This window comes from Anolis sagrei, chromosome 3 (assembly GCF_037176765.1).
Source record: "Anolis sagrei isolate rAnoSag1 chromosome 3, rAnoSag1.mat, whole genome shotgun sequence".
In the NCBI taxonomy this organism is placed as follows: Eukaryota; Metazoa; Chordata; class Lepidosauria; order Squamata; family Dactyloidae; genus Anolis; species Anolis sagrei.
This window is the reverse complement of record NC_090023.1, coordinates 193,355,006-193,374,293: the sequence shown is the minus strand read 5'-3', so window position 1 is coordinate 193,374,293 and position 19,288 is coordinate 193,355,006. Positions and strand designations below refer to the sequence as shown.

Sequence of the window (19,288 nt, the reverse complement as noted above, 5' to 3'; positions counted from 1 at the left end):
AGTGTTCATTTCTATAAACGCACGTATGCTAATCCCTAAATGAAGAAAAGCATCATATGTGCGAAGTAGTTGCCACAACTGAAAGATCACCAATTTTCACTTCACCTGACAGCTCAAACACAATTGTTTATACAGGAAATATTTCACAGGTGGTGAAGCATTTGAGACATCGAGTGAAACATTTGAAAACGAGTCCTTGGTTACACTTCCACAGTGTATTCTTAAGACGTTAACAATGAGTTAGTAATCCCAATTGTGACTGGCTTTTCTGTCATTTTAATAATCAAGCCTGAAAAATTACCAGAAGTGAAATTCACAGACAAGAAATACTTTAATTAAATATTGTGTAAAATGAACATTTTATACAGTTAAATATCTGAAAAATGTACAGATAAAACAATCTTATTGTAGGGTCTTTAACAGTAAAATCTACCATTTAGTGAAGTTTTCTGTTTGGAGACAATGAAGCAATGAGTGCATGGACTAAATAATCTAACACACAAAACAAATTCCATTGATGAGGAACTTGCAAAAGTTGTTAACATGTATGCATGAACTTTCTTTTTAACAACCAAAACCTTACTTATACAAAAGAAAACTGAGGCAATTTAGTTTCAAAGTGACTTCTTAGGCTTTCCCACTTAGCTAAGTTTTCTTGGCGATCACAGAATAAATGTGCAGAACATTTATTATTTGTGATACCTTGGGCCGATTTTAAAACATTTCCTGAAAATGTGCATTTCTCTCTTTTTGTATTAAAAATGGTCCCTCCTTTTCGCTTAAAACTTTAATTCTGCTGCAGTTTGCAAAAATGTTTTTTTTTATTTTGCAGGGCTGCATTGACCAAGGATTTAGTGCAAAGAAAGGGGGGAAATCAGCTGTCTATGGGTTGGCACAAACAGGCACAAGATAACAAAGAGGTCGTTAGAGTTTACAAATGACAGTCGTGGCTGTAAGTCTTCCTAATAAAACAAAACAAAATAATATTCCTGGAAATGAAATAACTGAGAAAGTTATGTTTGGTTCCAACTGCATACAAAGCCTTTCTCTCTCTTAAACAGTGCTGGGTTACAGACTATGCAGAGTGCAGCAGAAAGCAGACCATAACAAGGATGCAACCAACCAAATGCTGTTGTAGTACCAACCCAAGTCACTGCCATGGCATTGGCACAAACCTTGTTGAAATGAACAGAAAACAGCTAGCTGCATTAGATTAACAGATTTCACTCCAGGGTTTGTGCTTTTGTACACCGCAAATCATCCATCAGATGACATTGTGATTGATTGTGGTGTATATAAGACCATGATCAAACAGCACAAAAGTTCTTCAGACAAGTCTACTTTTAAGGCATCTGAGAAGTTAACATAGCAAACTCTTTATTTAAAACATCAGAAGTGAATTTTATTTTATTATTCTAAAGTTTTAGGCCTCACACACACACCCCTCCCCCAGGTAAACATATTTCAGCTATGTGGCAAAGTCATGGGTGGCAATTCAAAATGAGTTTTTACAATCTTTTAAAAAAACAGAAATGAGACAAAACAGAGGAACATTTAAAATAAAAAGTCCAGACACAAAATAAGAGAACCTTCTTTTTTTCTTTCTTGCGGCTGCATCACATGCACGTATTCTACTAGTATTTATTACAGCCATGTGGCACGGTTTTGTTTTAACTATACAACAAACAACTTTATTTCAAAATCATTTGTTCAGATAACTTAAAAATAATATAAAAATAAACAATGTTTTCCTTCAAAATAAAAAAAAGGATGGAAGGTCAAAAAAATAGCAACTTTTTGAAATACAAATGTAATGAATGAACACAAATTTATTTTAACAGAAACATATGAAGGCAACTGTTCTTGGCTTAATGCTTTTCATAGCATCTCAATACCAGTCAAATGACAAAAAAAAATGAAACATACATACAAGGGAAAAATTATGAAAAGCAATATACAAAATTTCAAAGATAAATACAATATTTATAATCAATATGTTACAAAATAAATTCCCTTGGTGATTGCAAGTGTTTACGTGAAAGAAAGTGTTGCAATGTATGACTATTTTATTCCTTATTTTAATAAGGGATAAAATTTGCTCTTCTAAATATTTAAGTGGATCTGAAAAAAATTCAAGACAAGTGTATAAATATTTAGCTACAACTTTGGCAAAATCACAAAAGTCTACAATTTTATAACCACATACAAAACACATTAGGGAAGAAGGATCTAGAAGTCAAAAGGACAATTTTCTGGTACAAGAAACATAGACTTCACAGTAGCCTAAGAATGCAATAGTATACAGTGCTAGCAAAAGTTGAAAAAATGTTGCAGATCACACTTGCTTAACAGGAAGCTCTAGCAGTGGAAGTATATTTTTTTAAACCAACAGACAGTAGCATTTTTCTCTGTCAGTGTGCTTGTTGAAGGCAAGAGAATTCAATATCAAAGTTACAATTTCTAACTACAATAAGTTACAAAGTTCCATTTCATTAAGATGAAGTTAAGCAATGATAAACCCGCCCGCCCTCCCCAGTTCCCAAATTATCCCAAATCATATATTCATCCTTTTTTCCAGTTTTGATGGCTCATACCTCCTTGGCCCCCTTTTTTCACCACAAAAAAATATTTCACATTATAGAGATACACAACCATTGTGAATCTAGTTATGAGTACAGAAAAATGTTTTGGAGGCATTTTTCATCAGTGTTTCATGATAACCAAAATGGTGCATCCACAAAGTTTTTCCCGACACATAGCAAGTACTAGACATAGCCAAGACGTAATCAGAAACTTTATACAAAATAGGCGTCGCTTTTTCCTTGTTCTTCAGGACCAAGAAATGTGAAAATATGAGAGGAGTTCAGTCAATAAAATGGAATTGTTCATGAAGAAGTCGATTGTTTGCATGTAGATTCTTAGTAGTTTAAATAAAATCTTTAAACAAAGTTTTTTTGTAGTATTTCAATGTTTTGCTGATTGTATTTTGAAGGTACTGGTTCCATCAGCATGTCTTATATACTAAACTTGTCCCCTAAAAAGCTCATCTTCTGAAGCCTGGTGCTACAGTAGGTAAACAAAAATGAATTTACATTGGCGGGACTACAAGCCCAGACATAGCTGCAAGAAAGAGAAAAAGAACTGTTAATTTATAGGCAGACATAAGCATATGTATTTCAACTTGCACAGAAAATGAAGAAGAAAAATCTACCATGCATGAATATTCTCCTGCAGCAACAATGCCTGCAAAACAATTGCGAACATTCACAGAACACATTTCATAACTTATATAGGCCGTGATCCAGAGGCCTATGACCTAAAGAAAGAAAAATACTGCTCATGCAGTTTTGCAGGCATGTTCTTGAGCAAGCTATGCATTGAATTAAGCACGTGACAGATGTGACACAGATTCTGCGGATGCAAGGATATTGCACCTGAAAGTGAGCTGTGACATGCAGTAATAAACTTCTGCATGTAGAGGTTATCTCTGGATTACAGACTGAGCATGATATGAAGGTGGGTTTTTTTTTTTTTTTTTAGAGGGAAGCAGGCTCTGAACGGACCATTGATAGACCTTCTTGCCATTTAATGTTACAGCATATAGTAGCTGCCAGACTATTTTTACCATCTGTTTCTAGTATAATAGGATATCTTATGGGAGTATTAAGCTTTCTCTTCCCACCCCATTTTATTTTTAAAACATATTTTGCTATTAAAATGAAATGGATTCTGATGTTTTTTGTGTGTGTGCAAGTGCATCCTGCCTTCAACATGTGTGATATTTCTCTTAGCATTTTGTTAATGGCAAGCAGTGGCCCAAACTCCCTGGAGACTGCCTCTGTTGACGGCTGAGAAACAACATGGTCACTTTTGGTAATGTCAGACAAGGCCAGCTCACTCGCCAATCAAGGGCTAGACACTTCTCAAGTTTCCTAAATGAAATTCTGACTAGCCTTAGACAATTCTCTCTTTCTGAACACTCAAACCTAAGTGGAAACTCTCAGTTTTGACATTCTGTTAATTGTAATTTATTCTAATAATAGGCTGTCTTTAATAATTTGATGACTCTCTGAGATCAAAGTCAAGTACAATATACCTGTTTTGTAATCTGTTTAGGTTTTATAAAAATATGCAATTAAAACTACTTGCTGCCTCATTTTGTTTTTTAAACTATTTGGGCTCTTCTGTCCATGACATAACAACTCTTAAGTAGAAGGTATCCAACAGAATAACTGGAATAAAGATAGTGATACAACAATATCATAATTCCTTGTTCTAAGCAGAAGGAACTGGCACTGACTCTTGAACTGAGGTATCAGCCATTGTTGCTGTTGCCTGGCTCCCGGAGTTGTAACTGAGCAAAAAACACTTACAGGGGAACAGGCCAGTTGGGTGACCCTTATTGTGACACACTTGGTACAAGTACTGAGCTTCTTAAGATCAGAGATGCTAAATTTTGTCATTATATTCTTGTTAACTCCTTGACAGGAATATAATATGGACTGTTTTAACTTTACGGTGCTTACATTTTGCCATGATGATGTTTCCAATTAATTCATTTACAAGCAACATTAATACATTTTAATGTAGTGGTGTTGATTTCAATTTCTCAGTTGATTAACTTCAAAAAATATATATCAATTTATCTCAGATTTGAGCTTGTGGTTTTTCTGAAAACTTGTAACATGTATAGGTTTCTTCTGGAATTCAATCTCTTTGTGTGGCCAGAGAAGCAACATAAAAGATCCAAACAGTATTTGGTTTTGTTCAGTGTAATTTGAAAGCAGCTCTACCGTTACATTGAATACTTCTCAAACTGCTATCTTTTTCCTCAATGGATTTTTTTTCCTTTTAAAGAAATGCCAGCAATTTCTCTTTCCCAGCTTTCCTGCTGGGTGAGGTGGCAATCTTTACACCTGCTCCCTGGAGAGAGATAAAATTGCTTCGGCTGAGAATATCAGTGTGTCAGGGCAGAGGGTGTGGAGCAGCATGGTACAAAGCATAGCTCCTCCCCTAAATCCTGTTCTTTTGCACTTTCATCTCAGCACCCATCAGTATAAGTTTGGGCCTCACTGGTTTTCAAGTTTATGGATTCATGTAGAATTTCTTTTCTTTTTTTACGCCATTGGTCTAGATTGGCTGGCTGACAGTTTAACCTCCTTCCCCACTCCCCAAGTTAAATCACAGTGTCCTGATGGTGAGATTGGTGGATTTTGGTATTAGACAGTATAGGCAGATGCACTGTGGATTTAAGGGAAGAAATATCTTAACTGGCTATTCACAATGCAGAGGCATCTGTGAAGATGATGTAGGACAGGTCAGTAGCCAGGATTTTGATTGGGGGGAGTGAGTTTGATTTTTGCGGGGGGGGGGGGGGGCTCAAGATCTACCGTAGCACACCTTTTGTATCATTGTCCCAATACCCCCATGCATATGGGATATATTGAGCATGGTGATCAGATCATGATATGAATAAACATAATAGTTTAAATAATGTACCAGTAAGGCCTTCTCATGGACCACCCTGAGAATTTCAGGGGGGGGGGGGCTGAAGCCCCTCAAGCCCCACCTCCTGGCTATGGGCCTGATGTAGAAGATTTCTCCTCTAAGTCTAGAAGGGGCAGGACCTCCAGGTGGGTTTAGTCTAATTCACCCACACAAATCCTGTGAGAACTAAGTTGGAGATGAAGTTGGAAAATCTCCCTTTGCACTTAAAGATGAGTACCATAGTTTAAAGACAAGACATGGGCTAGTCCTGAAAGCTTGTTCAGAAAATGTTGGGTATTATTATGTTGAGGTCCTCTAACACATAGAGCAAGGCACATATAATAAGGAGGTTATTTTATGTTATATTATGTGTTATTTTATGATATATTATCCCATATTTGTATTATATTGGAACTGTAAGTCTTATCTCTCTGTTCTTGGGATATAAATCTTATAAGACTATGATAGTCAACATTTTTGGTAAATATAACATCAAAGTGAACTATATGTTAACTGCAGCACATATTTAGCCTCTCTAATACATGGAATGCTTTTGTTCCACTGGAGATTTTTTTTTTTCATGTCAGGAGTGACTTGAGAAACTGTAAGTGATTTCTGGTGTGAGAGAATTGGCCACCTTCAAGGACATTGCCCAGGGGACGCCTGGATGTTTTGATGTTTTACTATCCTTGTGGGACGTTTCTTTCATGTCCCCATATGGAAAGCTGGAGCTGACAGAGGGAGCTCATCTACACTCTCCCCGGATTTGAACCTCCAACCTGTCATCTTCAGTCCTGTCAGCACAAGGGTTTGACCCATTGTGCGACCGGGGACTCCTGAGTTGTGGAAGTAACACAATTAGGGAGAGGTAGACAAGAGTAAAAGTATGCCACAGTGATATAAATGCACTACACCTCTTTTTTTGGGGGGGGGGGGTATCTCTGCATCTGATTTGCTACCTTCATAGTAACTTATGCATTATATTACATAAATCAGTGCATCCCCATGTATGATCTCACTGATTTCAAAACTAAAAAGCCTAATGTTCCAGTAGAAAGCTCCATGGGAATAGGAAAATTCATTGATCCTCTCACTACAAATCAGTTGGAATAGCAGGAGTTAATGAGTACTGTAAGCAGCTGAATTTTATAGTCTGCTCTGGATCTTTTGTTTGGAAGGGAACAGAATTCATAAACATCTGGGGAACCACTGGCCCTCCAGATGCAATCGTACTTCAACTTCCATGAGTTCATGCTAGCATAGTTCATACTGAAGCACAATAGGGACTACAATTAAGTAACATCGAGTGGCCCAGTGGTTGTAATGTCTAATATCACATATACAAATTTTATAATTTTTCGCCTAGCTTTTAAAATATTTTTAAAAGATGCTGGGGAAAATTTACCTACAGAAATATGGTCCTTCTAATGGAAAAATTCTATGAACCGAAATGCTGCCAGTAACTTGAGGGGTTAGGCAAACTAAGTACATGAAAGTTTGGGACATGCTTTTGTTTATATGGAAAGATTAGTCACAGGTTTACAGATGGAGCATAACAGCCGGACGCTCTTGCATTTCAACCACTATGTACCATTGCTTGGATTTCAGCCAGTTCTTGCCAGCTGTGAATTCTCCCAATATGGCTCAATTCCAATATAGTTAGCTCCTGCACAATGGTACCATCAGGGCTGGGAGAAACAGTGCCAAATGATGGAGCACAGTGATGTGCTATTCACAATCTTTGGCCTGTATGCATTCCCTTGTGGTAATCGCAGTACATTGACACGGGGTAAAGTGAAGTTTTGGCTATCTGCTCTGGAAGCCAGCTTTCTGCTATTAATTGACAGCAATAAATACTAATAACATTATTACCATTTCATAGCAAGTGTTCTGTTACATTAATGTAACATTCAGCCAGTTTTCACCATTATGATTGTAGAAGGGGAATATAATTTCAGTATCTTGTATGGTCCATTACTCAAACAGTTTACAGGATACAAGTTTATACTCAGGCTTAGGGTTTTTTTGATACTAGTGAAGAGTTGAAAACCCTTCCTCAGAAAATAAATAATGTTTTGGCATTCTCTCTTGAAAAAAATTCAAATGTTGAATCTTTAACCAGAAGATAACAGTCCTGCAGATAGGACATAAACTCCAAGACACTTTTACTGTGCCATCAAACACATGCGATGATTAGTGTTTTTATGGTGAAATCCTGTACTCATTTATTTGAATATACAGCTCACTGAAATTACTGAGACTTAGATCTATACAGACCTGCATAGGATTACGCCATTAATGTAATAACCCAGCATGACTGAGTGATTATAATTTCAGCCTGGGGAAGCCCGAGGCCCTTTCATGCTACACAATTATAGCACTACAATGCTCTTTAATTGCCTTAATGGTAACACCGATGCAATCCAGAGATTTGTAGTCTGGCAAGGCACAGAGTTCTCTGGCTGAGAATTTTAAATATTTCATGAATGGGATGGCACTCTAGCAGTTGAAGTGGAATCATAGCATTATACTTTTGTAGTATGAAAATGCCTTTGTGCCAAATCTTTGCTAGGGCAAGATGCTATCTGGATTATCTTGATCCATAAATTCTTTTCCATCCCAAAACAGCTTGTAATGTTCTTATGAAAACAAACTGAGAAAAATAATATCTTGAATTCAATGGAAGGAGGTGGGATGCACATGTAATATAGAAATAAGCCTCAATAATTGGGGGTGGTGGTGGTGTTGAAAACTAAGCATCTTATTCTTATATTTCCATTATTCTTCTGGCATTCACACACAGCTCACAGTCCTTCAGGTGGCTGTATATATTATTATACAGTGTCACATACGTTCATAGACATATCTTGTTTCTGTTGCATATGTGCCACAAACCCTTACTCTCATTAACATGTAAAAGGATGCCTGCACAAATCACTTGCTTAGTGAATCATTATCGTCCAAGAAACTGGAAAATGCTGTCTTTGGTGGTTGTGGGAAAGCGCTCTCTTGGGTTTCTAGATGGTTCACGGTTTTTAATTTTTTACAGTGTTGCTCATGTTTCCTAACATACTATAATGCACAATAAGAAGCATTTCTTATCCTTTCCAGCCTTTAACCATGACATTCTGTGGCTTGCCTTGTAAGATCCACAATTCCAAAGCACTATTTATTTTCCAGGCTGGGATTTGGAATGCCATGTACTCCTTTGCTTTTAACCTATGACTAGAAGTAGAACTTTAATTCACTTCAGGCACAGTGATCAGTTGGAAGATACACTGCATTCACAAATTGCTATCAAATCCACATATGGAAAGCATGCTGCCCTCCAAATATTGTTGACTCTGCAGTCATCAACCAAAACTGGCACAACCAATGCAACATCTCAGTACAACTAAAATCTTCACTTATACACATCTATGTGGCTAATCAAACAGAAATATCTTCACACGTACATGTCCTTGAGGACAACAAGAGATAACATTATTTTATACTGAACCATAATGTGTAACAATATACTGTTATTTTTCATTTATAATTTTAAAATGCTCTGGGGCTGTATGATGAAACATACGCCCCAAAGCCTTAGTTTCTATTGCAGAGGAAATAATGCAATGTTCTTCCAAGGTTTTAGGTATAAATACTTTGTCATATTTTTACTACACACATTTTAAGTAGATTTCTAAAGAAGGAAACATGAGTGAAAGTAGTAGCATTAGACTGGAAAAGTTGCCTGTTTGTTTTTATAATGTTGTGCATGGAATATATGGGGGCTGGGAAATGTAACTGACTAAGGACCTCATCACATGGGCAAAAAGCCCCATCCTAGGACACTGCCGAGAAGCAGACAGGATGGAGCACACCGGAGCCCATCACATGATGCAGGGCTACTTTCGATGGAGTTCTGTCCCAGCTGCACCTCAGCAGTGTGTTGAGAAACTGCCCTGAGAACATGGGCAGTCACCTGTGTACTCACTGACTAAGCCAGGGACAGCATGGGATCAAGCCGGAGGACAGATGGGAAACCACATGTGATGGTAAGGGGGTGCTATGGGGTGCTGCCCGACGGTTTCCCATGCTACCCCATGGATTCACCATGCTGCTCCAGCTTAAGGACCTCCATTTGATGAGGTCTTAAATGTGCTTCGTATTTTCATATTACATTGCAAAAAAAACAAATGCTAAAGCGGGGGACTTTGGCTTGAAAAATGAAGAGGAGATGATTTAAGGAATACTAGCTTTTTATATTTTATTTGTTGGCACATGAAATTGTTAAAGCATACCACCCTTACAATCTATAGCTCACCTAATATCTGGAGATGAATAGCAACTGTCACCAGGTATGCTCCTATCCAGTGTTGCAAATCCATTCCCCATATCTCTCCCAGCTTAAGGGGTTTTGATATCTTTTCAAGGCTATAAGATAGAGAAGCCAAGTCACTCATGCAACCAGATGAGTCTCCCCTGTATTAGTACTTGGAATAAAACTGAGCAGTAGTGAGTCAATGATTGTATACAATTGGGCCTCCAGATTCAAAAGTTCAACCTTGCAGATTTCTAGAGAGCATACTTCTTCTGGAATACTTCTTTGGAAATCTATATGTTCAACATCTAGTAGAAAGTGTCCACAGAGTCATCCTAGAGATTCCAGAGAGATGTTTTCTCACATTAAAAATAGTATTTTTATTCATGATTCCACTTTTACAAGGGGTCCTTGCCCTTAATGCCCACAAAAGTGGGGGACCTACTGTGATATGAAATATAAGCTTGCACTGGTTGCTGTCTTGCCAGCATTTCCATCTTTTCTCTTGCTTAAGAATATGCACAACATGCCATAGTAGTTGTTTTGAAACTATCTCCACTATTATTTGGTTTACTAGATACACAAGAAAAAGACAGTAGCATCAGGAAAGTGATCCTTGCATTTATTTTCTTGCCCATGAAAGACAAATAACCACAAGAGCCCTAAGCTGCAACTTTTAGGGGCGGGTGTCAGAAATACATGGTAGACGATCATATCTTTAATATTTGTTTGAAAAGCTGAGACAAGCAAATCAGCTCAACTATAAGACTCAAATCTATATGTTATCAAGATATACTTAAGTGTGTCGATTATGGATATTTTTACTAGTGATGCTTGCTCTCTGTTTGCCTGGTTAACAACGTGTCATTGCTAAACTGCATTGTATTTGGAGATCAGTATTAGCATTAGTCATGTACATGTGTCCATGAGAGGTTATGACTGTGTGCAGTTAAGACTGCCTGATAATTAACTGTATCAGGCTGCAGGATAATAGTCGTGTTCCAATTGGAAAAAAATGGAAACAAGATTCATGTGCTACAAATATGGCAGAATAATATGGCAAAGTGGAAAGAAATCTGCTTGATGAAAAGTAGATTTCACCCCACAAGATGACTATCTTATCTTCTTCACTATTCTCCCTGGATTTGAGAATGATCTGATCCTGAGGTCAGCAATTATGGTCCATGTTTCTCAACAAATGCAGTCTCTAATGGTCCCAAGTTCAGAGATCTATGACCCTATCTTTAGCATTTAGCATTTTCATGTCCTGGGCTACTGGTATTTCTAATCAGTGCCTCCTTCTACTCTGTATCATTAAGGATGTGGTCATTATAAAAGCTACTGTTGGTTAACATGCCCTAAAATGTAATCACTTGCTTGGGCTGAAATTTCCTTAGCACTGAATTCTGCATTCTGTTCATGCCAGCAGTTATAATGTGACCAGGTGGTTATTATTATTATTATTATTATTATTATTATTATTATCTTTTCTTTAAAAATAAGTTCCTTGCTCCGTCAAAATCTTGAGAGACGGTGACTAATATTGTGTTTTATTGAAACAAGCCAATTTCAAACCATGGTTAATTACCGTGCATTGTCTCAATAAATCATAGATTCAAGTGATCATATATCCTAGTTCCATCATAATCCCCCCCCCCCAAAAAAAAAAGCTTTGCAAATTGAAATTGGAAGTAAGTGTTGGAAGAGAGACGAGAGAAGTGCACACAAGTCTGAGACACATGCACATAATGTTAAACAATGGTTTAGCATTGCATGCAAACCAGGCCAGTTTCTGAGCTGTTTTACACACGCATGCATGCCACTTCATTGCAAACAGCTTAATGGTTAAACTGATTTCATTGAAAAGCACTGAGTTTACGGTGAATGTCAGGTGATCTGTGGCTTATGGTAAGTAATGCCACATTCAAGCATGCTTGATGCTGCATTCATCAAATGATGAATACACATATATCAATCAGCCACCTTTTACCAAACTGATCCTATGGCACAAGGTACCTTGTTAACTCCTGCTCTCTGCATATGGCATGCTATAATCAGGACAATGTGGGTTACATGAGTTTGTATGTGTTTAAGACTAGGAACAATTGTTACACAGTTTATGCGTGATACATTTTCTGAATGAGCTTGCTGTAAATTGAAACTGAAAATTCCAAGTTATTTCAACTTTTAAAAAACAGGCTAAAATGTATATGTTAGATGAGATCTGCAGATCTGTTTCAGATCCATAAAGTGGCTGTAAACATCCACCTGTCTAGTGACATCGGTGCTATTCAGTATAGAGCTTAATAATGCAACCCCTGTACATGTCGATTTTGAAGACACACTGAACTCAGAGGAGGCATATCCCTCAAAAAGAGGCAACGAATTGTATCTGGAGTTATAGTCTCACCACAGTTGAAACAACCTAATTTTTCTGGCCATTGTTAGATAAATGTAGCTTTCTTTTTATGGTCACCAGTGTTACATTTTCTATTTTTATTTTGGATGTGGGAAATGTGAGGCAATTTTGAAGAAAAGTTTACTGTGCCAAGAAGAAACCAGTGTTAATAGAATGATGGCATCAAAGGTTAATTGCATTTCCCTGTGCTGCTTTAAAACTAATTTATCCATTGCTATAATAAAGTAGGATATATATTTATAAGTCCCGCTTCTATTTATTCATTCATTTCTTTACACTTCTTGCAAAGTATATACTTTTAAATATATATATATATATATATATATATATATATATATATATATAAAACATTTATTATTGCTGCTAAACTAGCAGTGAGTTAGGAGTCTAGATATTGACCACAGGCCACCAGAACAAGCATTATGGGCCTTCAGATTTTCACATCATCAGAATAAAATGGAAGTGGAGCCTTCCCAGTATACATGTGGGACCAATAAGGTGGAAATCTATTTTTCTTTTTCAAGATGTCTTGTTCACTCTGCTTCTTTCATGTACCCTGGCAAAACATGTACTTGCTTTACTGTCATATAAACTGCTGGTTTGTCCCTGAATCTGCTCCCAAGAGACATATTAAATGTGGAATTATCAAAGTAACTAAATGGTTTAGGTGCAAAAGTTTCACACTTGCTTAGTACAATTTTTCATTACTTCACTTCTGTTTTGTCAGAGCATCTGACATAACAATATAAACTCTATGTCGATAGATCTCTAGATTATAATGCCATTCAATATTTATTTTTTGTTGTTTTTAAAACAATTTTACTTTCATAGCTAGTGAAACAATCCAATGAGAAATATCTACCACCACACCCTCCCATGAGGTGATACAGTACTCACAGTGGGGCTACAGTGCTACAAGTTTGAATAGTTGATATGTCTTTATGTAACCATTTGATATCAAGATGAACAACAGCAAAATGAGCAAAAAAAAAAAACCCTGCAAATTTCTCTGGGAAGGATTTTAGTTTGTTTTTTATGCTATGCTGGTAGTTTGCATATATGACTGCTATAGGATGAGTGGATTTTTCCTCACATACATTTCAAGTCCCTGTGTGAGAAACACATCACCTCATTATGAATATTTAAATTAGATTTTCTTGATTTGTACAGGACAGAAAATCTGTTTTCATAGCATTGTGAGTAGTGCTTTCTCAACCAGGTTTAAAATAAATTCTGTACTAGAAAGTATTTACAGAAACTACTGCTGAGACATTTTTATTTCAACACTATATTTCAATTTTTCCAGCTGGGCACTTTCTTCCTTGTGGCAAGTCAACAACCATTTAAATATTCTTGTTTATCTCTAGTACATTTTATCCCACACAGTGGCTGACTGTAAATGAAACTATGTGGATGCCTTCTCACAAGCATTGACTCTTGTGAGAAGAAGCATCCATATGTTTCAGACGTGCCAGCAAAAATCTTAATCAATACATTTATCCTTTGGATTATTTAGAACTGGTCCCAACTACATGAGTCTTTTTTTACTCATGTAATTCATGGTGCAGAGATGCCATAAAATTTGGATTTCCAAGGAAAGGACAACCTGTATTTGCAGCCCATAGTCCAAGCAAGAAGAGTCATACTGCAGTGGCAGGATGAGCTCCTCCTAGTTCAGACCACTGGCAAAAATCTGAAATATCAGCAGTTTAACTTTTGTGTGTCGAGATAAAATGAAGTAACATTTGACAAATATGCCCCATACATATTAAGACAATCAAGGATATTTACTGGGAGGAAGTTCACATCATTAGCAAACTATAATTACAATTATATTCTCTATTTCCTGAGCACAGTGGTAGATATTTGATAACAATAATGAGGGTGCTGGCTACAAAGACTTTCTAAACTAACTGTGGGTTGTAAAATTACAGCAAGAGAAAGCAAAGAGTTGGGGCAGTGGTAAGTGTCCAGAGAATCCTGTAGAGAAGAATGGAAGAAAGGAGATGTTTAGGGTCTTTCGTGTAGTAGGTATTACTACTAGGTAAGGAAGTGACTTGACATCTTTCCAAAAAGTAACATGGAAGGAGCAGAAAGAGAAATGGGAATGTCTGAATATAAAAATAGGAGATGTTGTGGAAGATCTGGTTTACTGTTTGGCATCTTAAATTTCTGGGAAGATACTTCACAAGAAAATTTAAAAATCTAGTGCACATCAAAACACATTCATTGAGATGTCAGCCTCTACAATGTTTATTATTTATTTATTTCGAGTACTTCTACCCCGCCCTTCTCAACCCCCGAGGGGGGACTCTTGTGCCCAAAGAGAGATTGGCATCTGCATCTTAGATGGTGCCCTGAAGATGCTTGGACTTACAGTTCCCATCAACCAGTTAGCAGTTAGTCTGCAATAGTGGGGATTGTAGTCCCAAAAATCTGGAGAGTTATATTTTGGTGCAATCTTATCTAAAGTATATATAAAACCACTTTTCAAGACATAAAGCCAATCAACTTCTAAGAGTGGACATCCAACATAGGCTTCTAAGTTCTAGCACTGGGACACAGGATTATTCTTACAAATGAAAGCAACTGCTGTTTTCAGGCAATATTGATCTACATCTATAGATATGGAAGAACAGCCACACTTCTCACATAACATAACATTTACTAATTACTTTAATACCTGCAGATTTTTAACTTCTGCTTACAATATTTCCAGTTTTCAAACTGAAATCTGACAGGGTTGCTCAAGCTTAAGATACTGCATTTAGAGTTATACAGATCATAGAATCATAGAATTGGAAGAGACCTGGTGGGCCATCCAGTCCAATCCCCTGCCAAGAAGCAGGAAAATCGCATTCAATGTTTTTTTTTAAAAAAAAAGATAGCTTCATATGCTGAAATGTTTAATTTCAACAATAAAATTCAACAATAAAAAAACAGATAAATTCCAACCCTGAGTTTTGTTAGGGCTCCACATAAAGCTTATCCCCCCCCCCCCAAAAAAAAACAGAATTCTTGGAATCCCTTGTCAGCAAGGCCTACTTTCAAAAGGTGTCATTACCAACAGTGGCTGTGCACAGGACAAAGAAAAACAAAAGCAGAAGTAGCTAAAGGTCTATCTTTAGTTTTGAAAACTGCCTACTAAATACTTAAGGGGGGGGGGGGACCTAACTGAAAGATCGAAATGTTATTGGAAAGATTATATAGAAGGCAATTCCATAGAAACAAAGTTCTGGGAAAATGAGGCCTCAAAGCAGCCTTGTGCCTTTGATGACCCTGCCATTGAAAACCTGATAGTATAAAGCAAGTATTTTAGGCTGCCTCCTTATTCTTAGATTGAAGAAAAAATGCTGTAAATATTATGAAGTATCATATAGTCAACAGACTAGTTAGAGAGGAAGAGGAGTCAAGGGAAAACGTATTTTTGTGGAGGTTCATGGATACCAGACCACAAAAGCTTATGCTAAAAAAAGGGTGCACAAAACTGCTTCCTTCTTTTTATACTGAATCAAACAAACATGGGTTGGTCTTTGGAAAACCTGCACCTCATCAATTCATGTCTGCATATTTTTAATAAAATATATTCCTAAAGGATAAAGGCTAGAATCCTGTTTATTAGTGGCAAATAACATTGCCTCAATGGCTCTACTCTAGTTGGGACTAACAGAATGGCAGATATTATCTTTAATGGTAAACAATTATAGTAATATCCTCAATCATTTTTCTAGCCCTCTTGATTATTTTTCTTTATCTGTCTAAAATTTATCAATTGCTCAAAATCCTTATGTTGTGCACATATATCAAAAATCTTATTATGATATTCTGTATATAATATAAAGAATCTAAAATGTGAATGTTTGTTGTTCTGATAAAATACTGCATTCTTCTTCCCTGGCCCTGGAAAAGTGAATGGCTGTTGCAATGTAAATCAATACCAGTTGTAATGCATTCCAAGTCTGTGTGCTGTTAAGTGCTTTGAGTATGTTTTAAGAGAACATTCTAGTTGTGTTTCAGGTTCAGCTCAAGCAAGTTTTGGCCCTGCATTTTAAAAATGTACAGTAGTTTTTTGAGATGAAAAGCAATTTCTGCAAAACTCTTTACAGTTATTTTTGCTCCCTCTATAAATTTCACACTTTGTATCACTGACTGCAAGTGTCTGTGTAAATTCTATGAGCTCTTTTATAGTTATTTATCTTGATTTCTTTTTTATGGGCAGTTTAACTGGAATAAACTCCAGTAAAATCATACACTCTAGTTATGTGTTTAAGAATGAACAACAGGAACACTGGGCAACAGCTTCAAACATTTTGTAAGATTTTTAAAGTTTCAAAAAATGAATCATGTAAAAAACACAGAATATTTTGAAATGTTGCCGATTAAAAAGTGTCTATCAAAAATGCATGCAGGAAGTATATAAATAAGTACAAGAAACACATCGGATCTGTGAGAAACATTCAGGATTGTGTGTTTACTTTAAAAAATTAATGAATGAAACCTTAAGGGGAAATGCTGGGAAGACAGCTAGTATTTTTTTCTAATTCTTATATCCTAACCAGCAAAGGGTAAAATGGCAGGCTATGTTTTGCACTGCTGGATTTAGTATCAAGGTCTTTCACCTGCAATGCAAATCCACCTTATTTTTCAGAGTCTTTTTTCTTTTAATATTTGTGAGTGATAAACTCATTTTTTAAAGTTCAAAAATATAATGTTCTAGTGGGTTTTTTTCCCCAAAAAAGTCTGCAATTATACAAAAAATGATACAGAGATCCAGCTCACCTTGAAGTCCATTTCCATTTGCACTGGTGCAAGATGGTGGAGGAGAAGCTTGGGGCCTGACAACAGGAGCAAAGGCGCTCTTTTGTTTCACTGCAGAGATGACATTGGCAGGTGAGAATGAGAAAATGCCGTGTGTACTGCTACAGTTTGAAGGGAGGGTGACCGAAGAGGCTGCCATGGTAGGGCTTGACGGCACTACTGCAATAAAGCAAAAATAATCAGGACTTATATTGTGGATTTTTATGGCAAACACGGACAAAAAAAGAGACTGATAGGGTCTTGCCTCTTATAATAGGGAAAAATATAAATGGAAAAAATAAAATGTTTTGGCTTGCCACGCTCTGGATAACAGGCAAACTCTTTTGCGTTGGACTTATGTTGCAAACTGTGCAGTCCAATATGTTTTTTTCTTTTTAAATCAAGATTATTGTTTGGCATATTCCAATATATTTACCATGTTAATTTTTTAAGTGTCCAGCCTCCAGAGTCACCCCTCCTTTTATCCAGTAGCTCACATTGTAGAAAAACAAAACACAAAGTAAATATTTTTGTAACTAATAGTAATATATGTAATGACAACATATAGCAGAAATAAACACTTACTGCCATAAGGGGAGTTAGCTGAGGAACCATTAAGAAATCCCGGAGAACCAGGCACACCAAGATTGGGCATTCCAGCATTGCCATATCCATTCATGCTATTGCTGACTGTGTTGTAATTGGATTGCTGAGGAGTACTGCTTGGGACATACCCTCGCGGGGAAACACTGCTTGTGTTGCGACTGTAACCTACTGTGGTAGGGGAAAAAACCCACCCCAAGAAAATGAATATGATTATTATTTAGGGGTGAAGAGTCCCCCAACTGCACCACACATTATGCACCTTTAATTGACTGCACAGTTTAGATCACCTCTTTGTAGTTCGAGGTAAAGGCATAATGCCATCCCTATTTAAAGCAAGTGGGAGAACTCTATGTTACCTCTGTGCTTAGCACAAATAGCAAACAATGCTTCCTTCTACTGAATTGTGTTGCTCTCCCTCACATTTGTTTTTGTTTTTTTAGTAATAATTCAGGTTTACACTCCTATAATATATTGGCTACTTAGTTACTTATGTGTAACTAAGCAATGTCTCAGGATATTTCTTTCTGCTGAGAGTAAGTATTTGATAACCATATTTTTGAAGCCTATTTGTAATTCCAGAGTCATTTTGTGCAAAATCTGCACATGCTTGATATTTCTTTGGCAAAGAAAAACTGCATAAAAATGCGGTTTGCTGTGCAAAACAATCACATTTGAATTTTGTGCAGATTAACTCCCAAATTACAGCATTTGTTGCATAGGAGATAGTTTTTATATTCAGAATAATATTTAAGAGTTGACCTATTATTCTATGTCAACATTTTCTATGCAGAAAATGCTGTTTTAGAATGAGTCCTACTTATTCTAAAAAGCCAGGTGAAGCATCCTGCTTTGCTTTTCTTGTGGAAAGGAAAGAGGGAGCAGCGGGGTAAATCTGTCACTCTGCAGGCAGCTCCCTCTCTCAATCCTTTCCCATCACGTGGGGAAAATGTGGCCCTTAACGGGAGGCCCCATACTGGCTCCATTGGAGCCAGCACAACATGGGAAGCTTCCCGTGTTGCTACGAAAGTGTCTAGAGATGCTTTTACCCCAGTTGGGACTGGAGCCATAGGTGACATTATCTGATGTCTGCCATGGGGCTCCATCCCTGAATAAGACTTTAAGCATCCTAGAACACTTATTTTGAGCCACGTGATGAGATTCCTAAACTGCAAAGATTCTTGTCAATCCAAAATTCTTTTCCTCAGGGTTTCTCAAGAAGAAGAAATATTTTTTTCAACATTTTCTTGAATATTTTTTAAGTAGTCTTTCAATCTCAGAATAAAATGACAGACTTCAGAAAGATAAATATTATAGACACAGAATTCTTAAAATTTCACATACCTTGATCATTAGCTTGTGAGGTTTCTGAAACATTAACTGCTAGCTGGCTGCTAAATGAGTTTACTCCCATCATGCCAGTATGAGCTGGAGTGTTGGCAAGTGTTGGAATCTGATTGTGATTGCGTGGCACACTATATAATGCTTCTGCAATATCAGCTGCTCTTTTCAGGATTATTTCCTAGAAAGTGGTAAAAGAATTAAATTTGAAAATGTAGTAATTTTCTTTCTTTTTGTCACCACATATCCAAACTTGGAATCACATAATAATATCCTAAGATTAAGTAGACACAAATGCTCATTATCCTGGTAAAAGTTACTTCCTCTTTCATTCTGTA

At 36.8% G+C, this 19,288-nt stretch overlaps 1 protein-coding gene across 12 annotated transcripts in view; it reads right to left on the bottom strand.

Annotated features, from left to right (window-relative positions):
- Nucleotides 1-312: 312 nt before the first annotated feature.
- Nucleotides 313-19,288, bottom strand: part of EBF3 (EBF transcription factor 3) — a 215,047-nt gene continuing 196,071 nt past the window's right edge. For 5 of the 12 annotated variants that reach the window (XM_060768637.2, XM_060768635.2, XM_060768638.2 and 2 more), the window contains 5 exons: nt 18,954-19,131; nt 17,592-17,780; nt 16,989-17,186; nt 9,794-9,903; nt 313-3,120 (listed from right to left, as the gene is read on the bottom strand). In XM_060768637.2, coding sequence (XP_060624620.1) covers nt 9,836-9,903; nt 16,989-17,186; nt 17,592-17,780; nt 18,954-19,131 — 633 coding nt within the window. In that variant the 3' untranslated portion in view covers nt 313-3,120; nt 9,794-9,835. Of the gene's footprint in view, nt 3,121-9,793; nt 9,904-11,806; nt 11,839-16,988; nt 17,187-17,591; nt 17,781-18,953; nt 19,132-19,288 lie in introns of all 12 variants that reach the window. The other 7 variants (XM_060768643.2, XM_060768644.2, XM_060768645.2 and 4 more) reach the window with 4 other exon arrangements.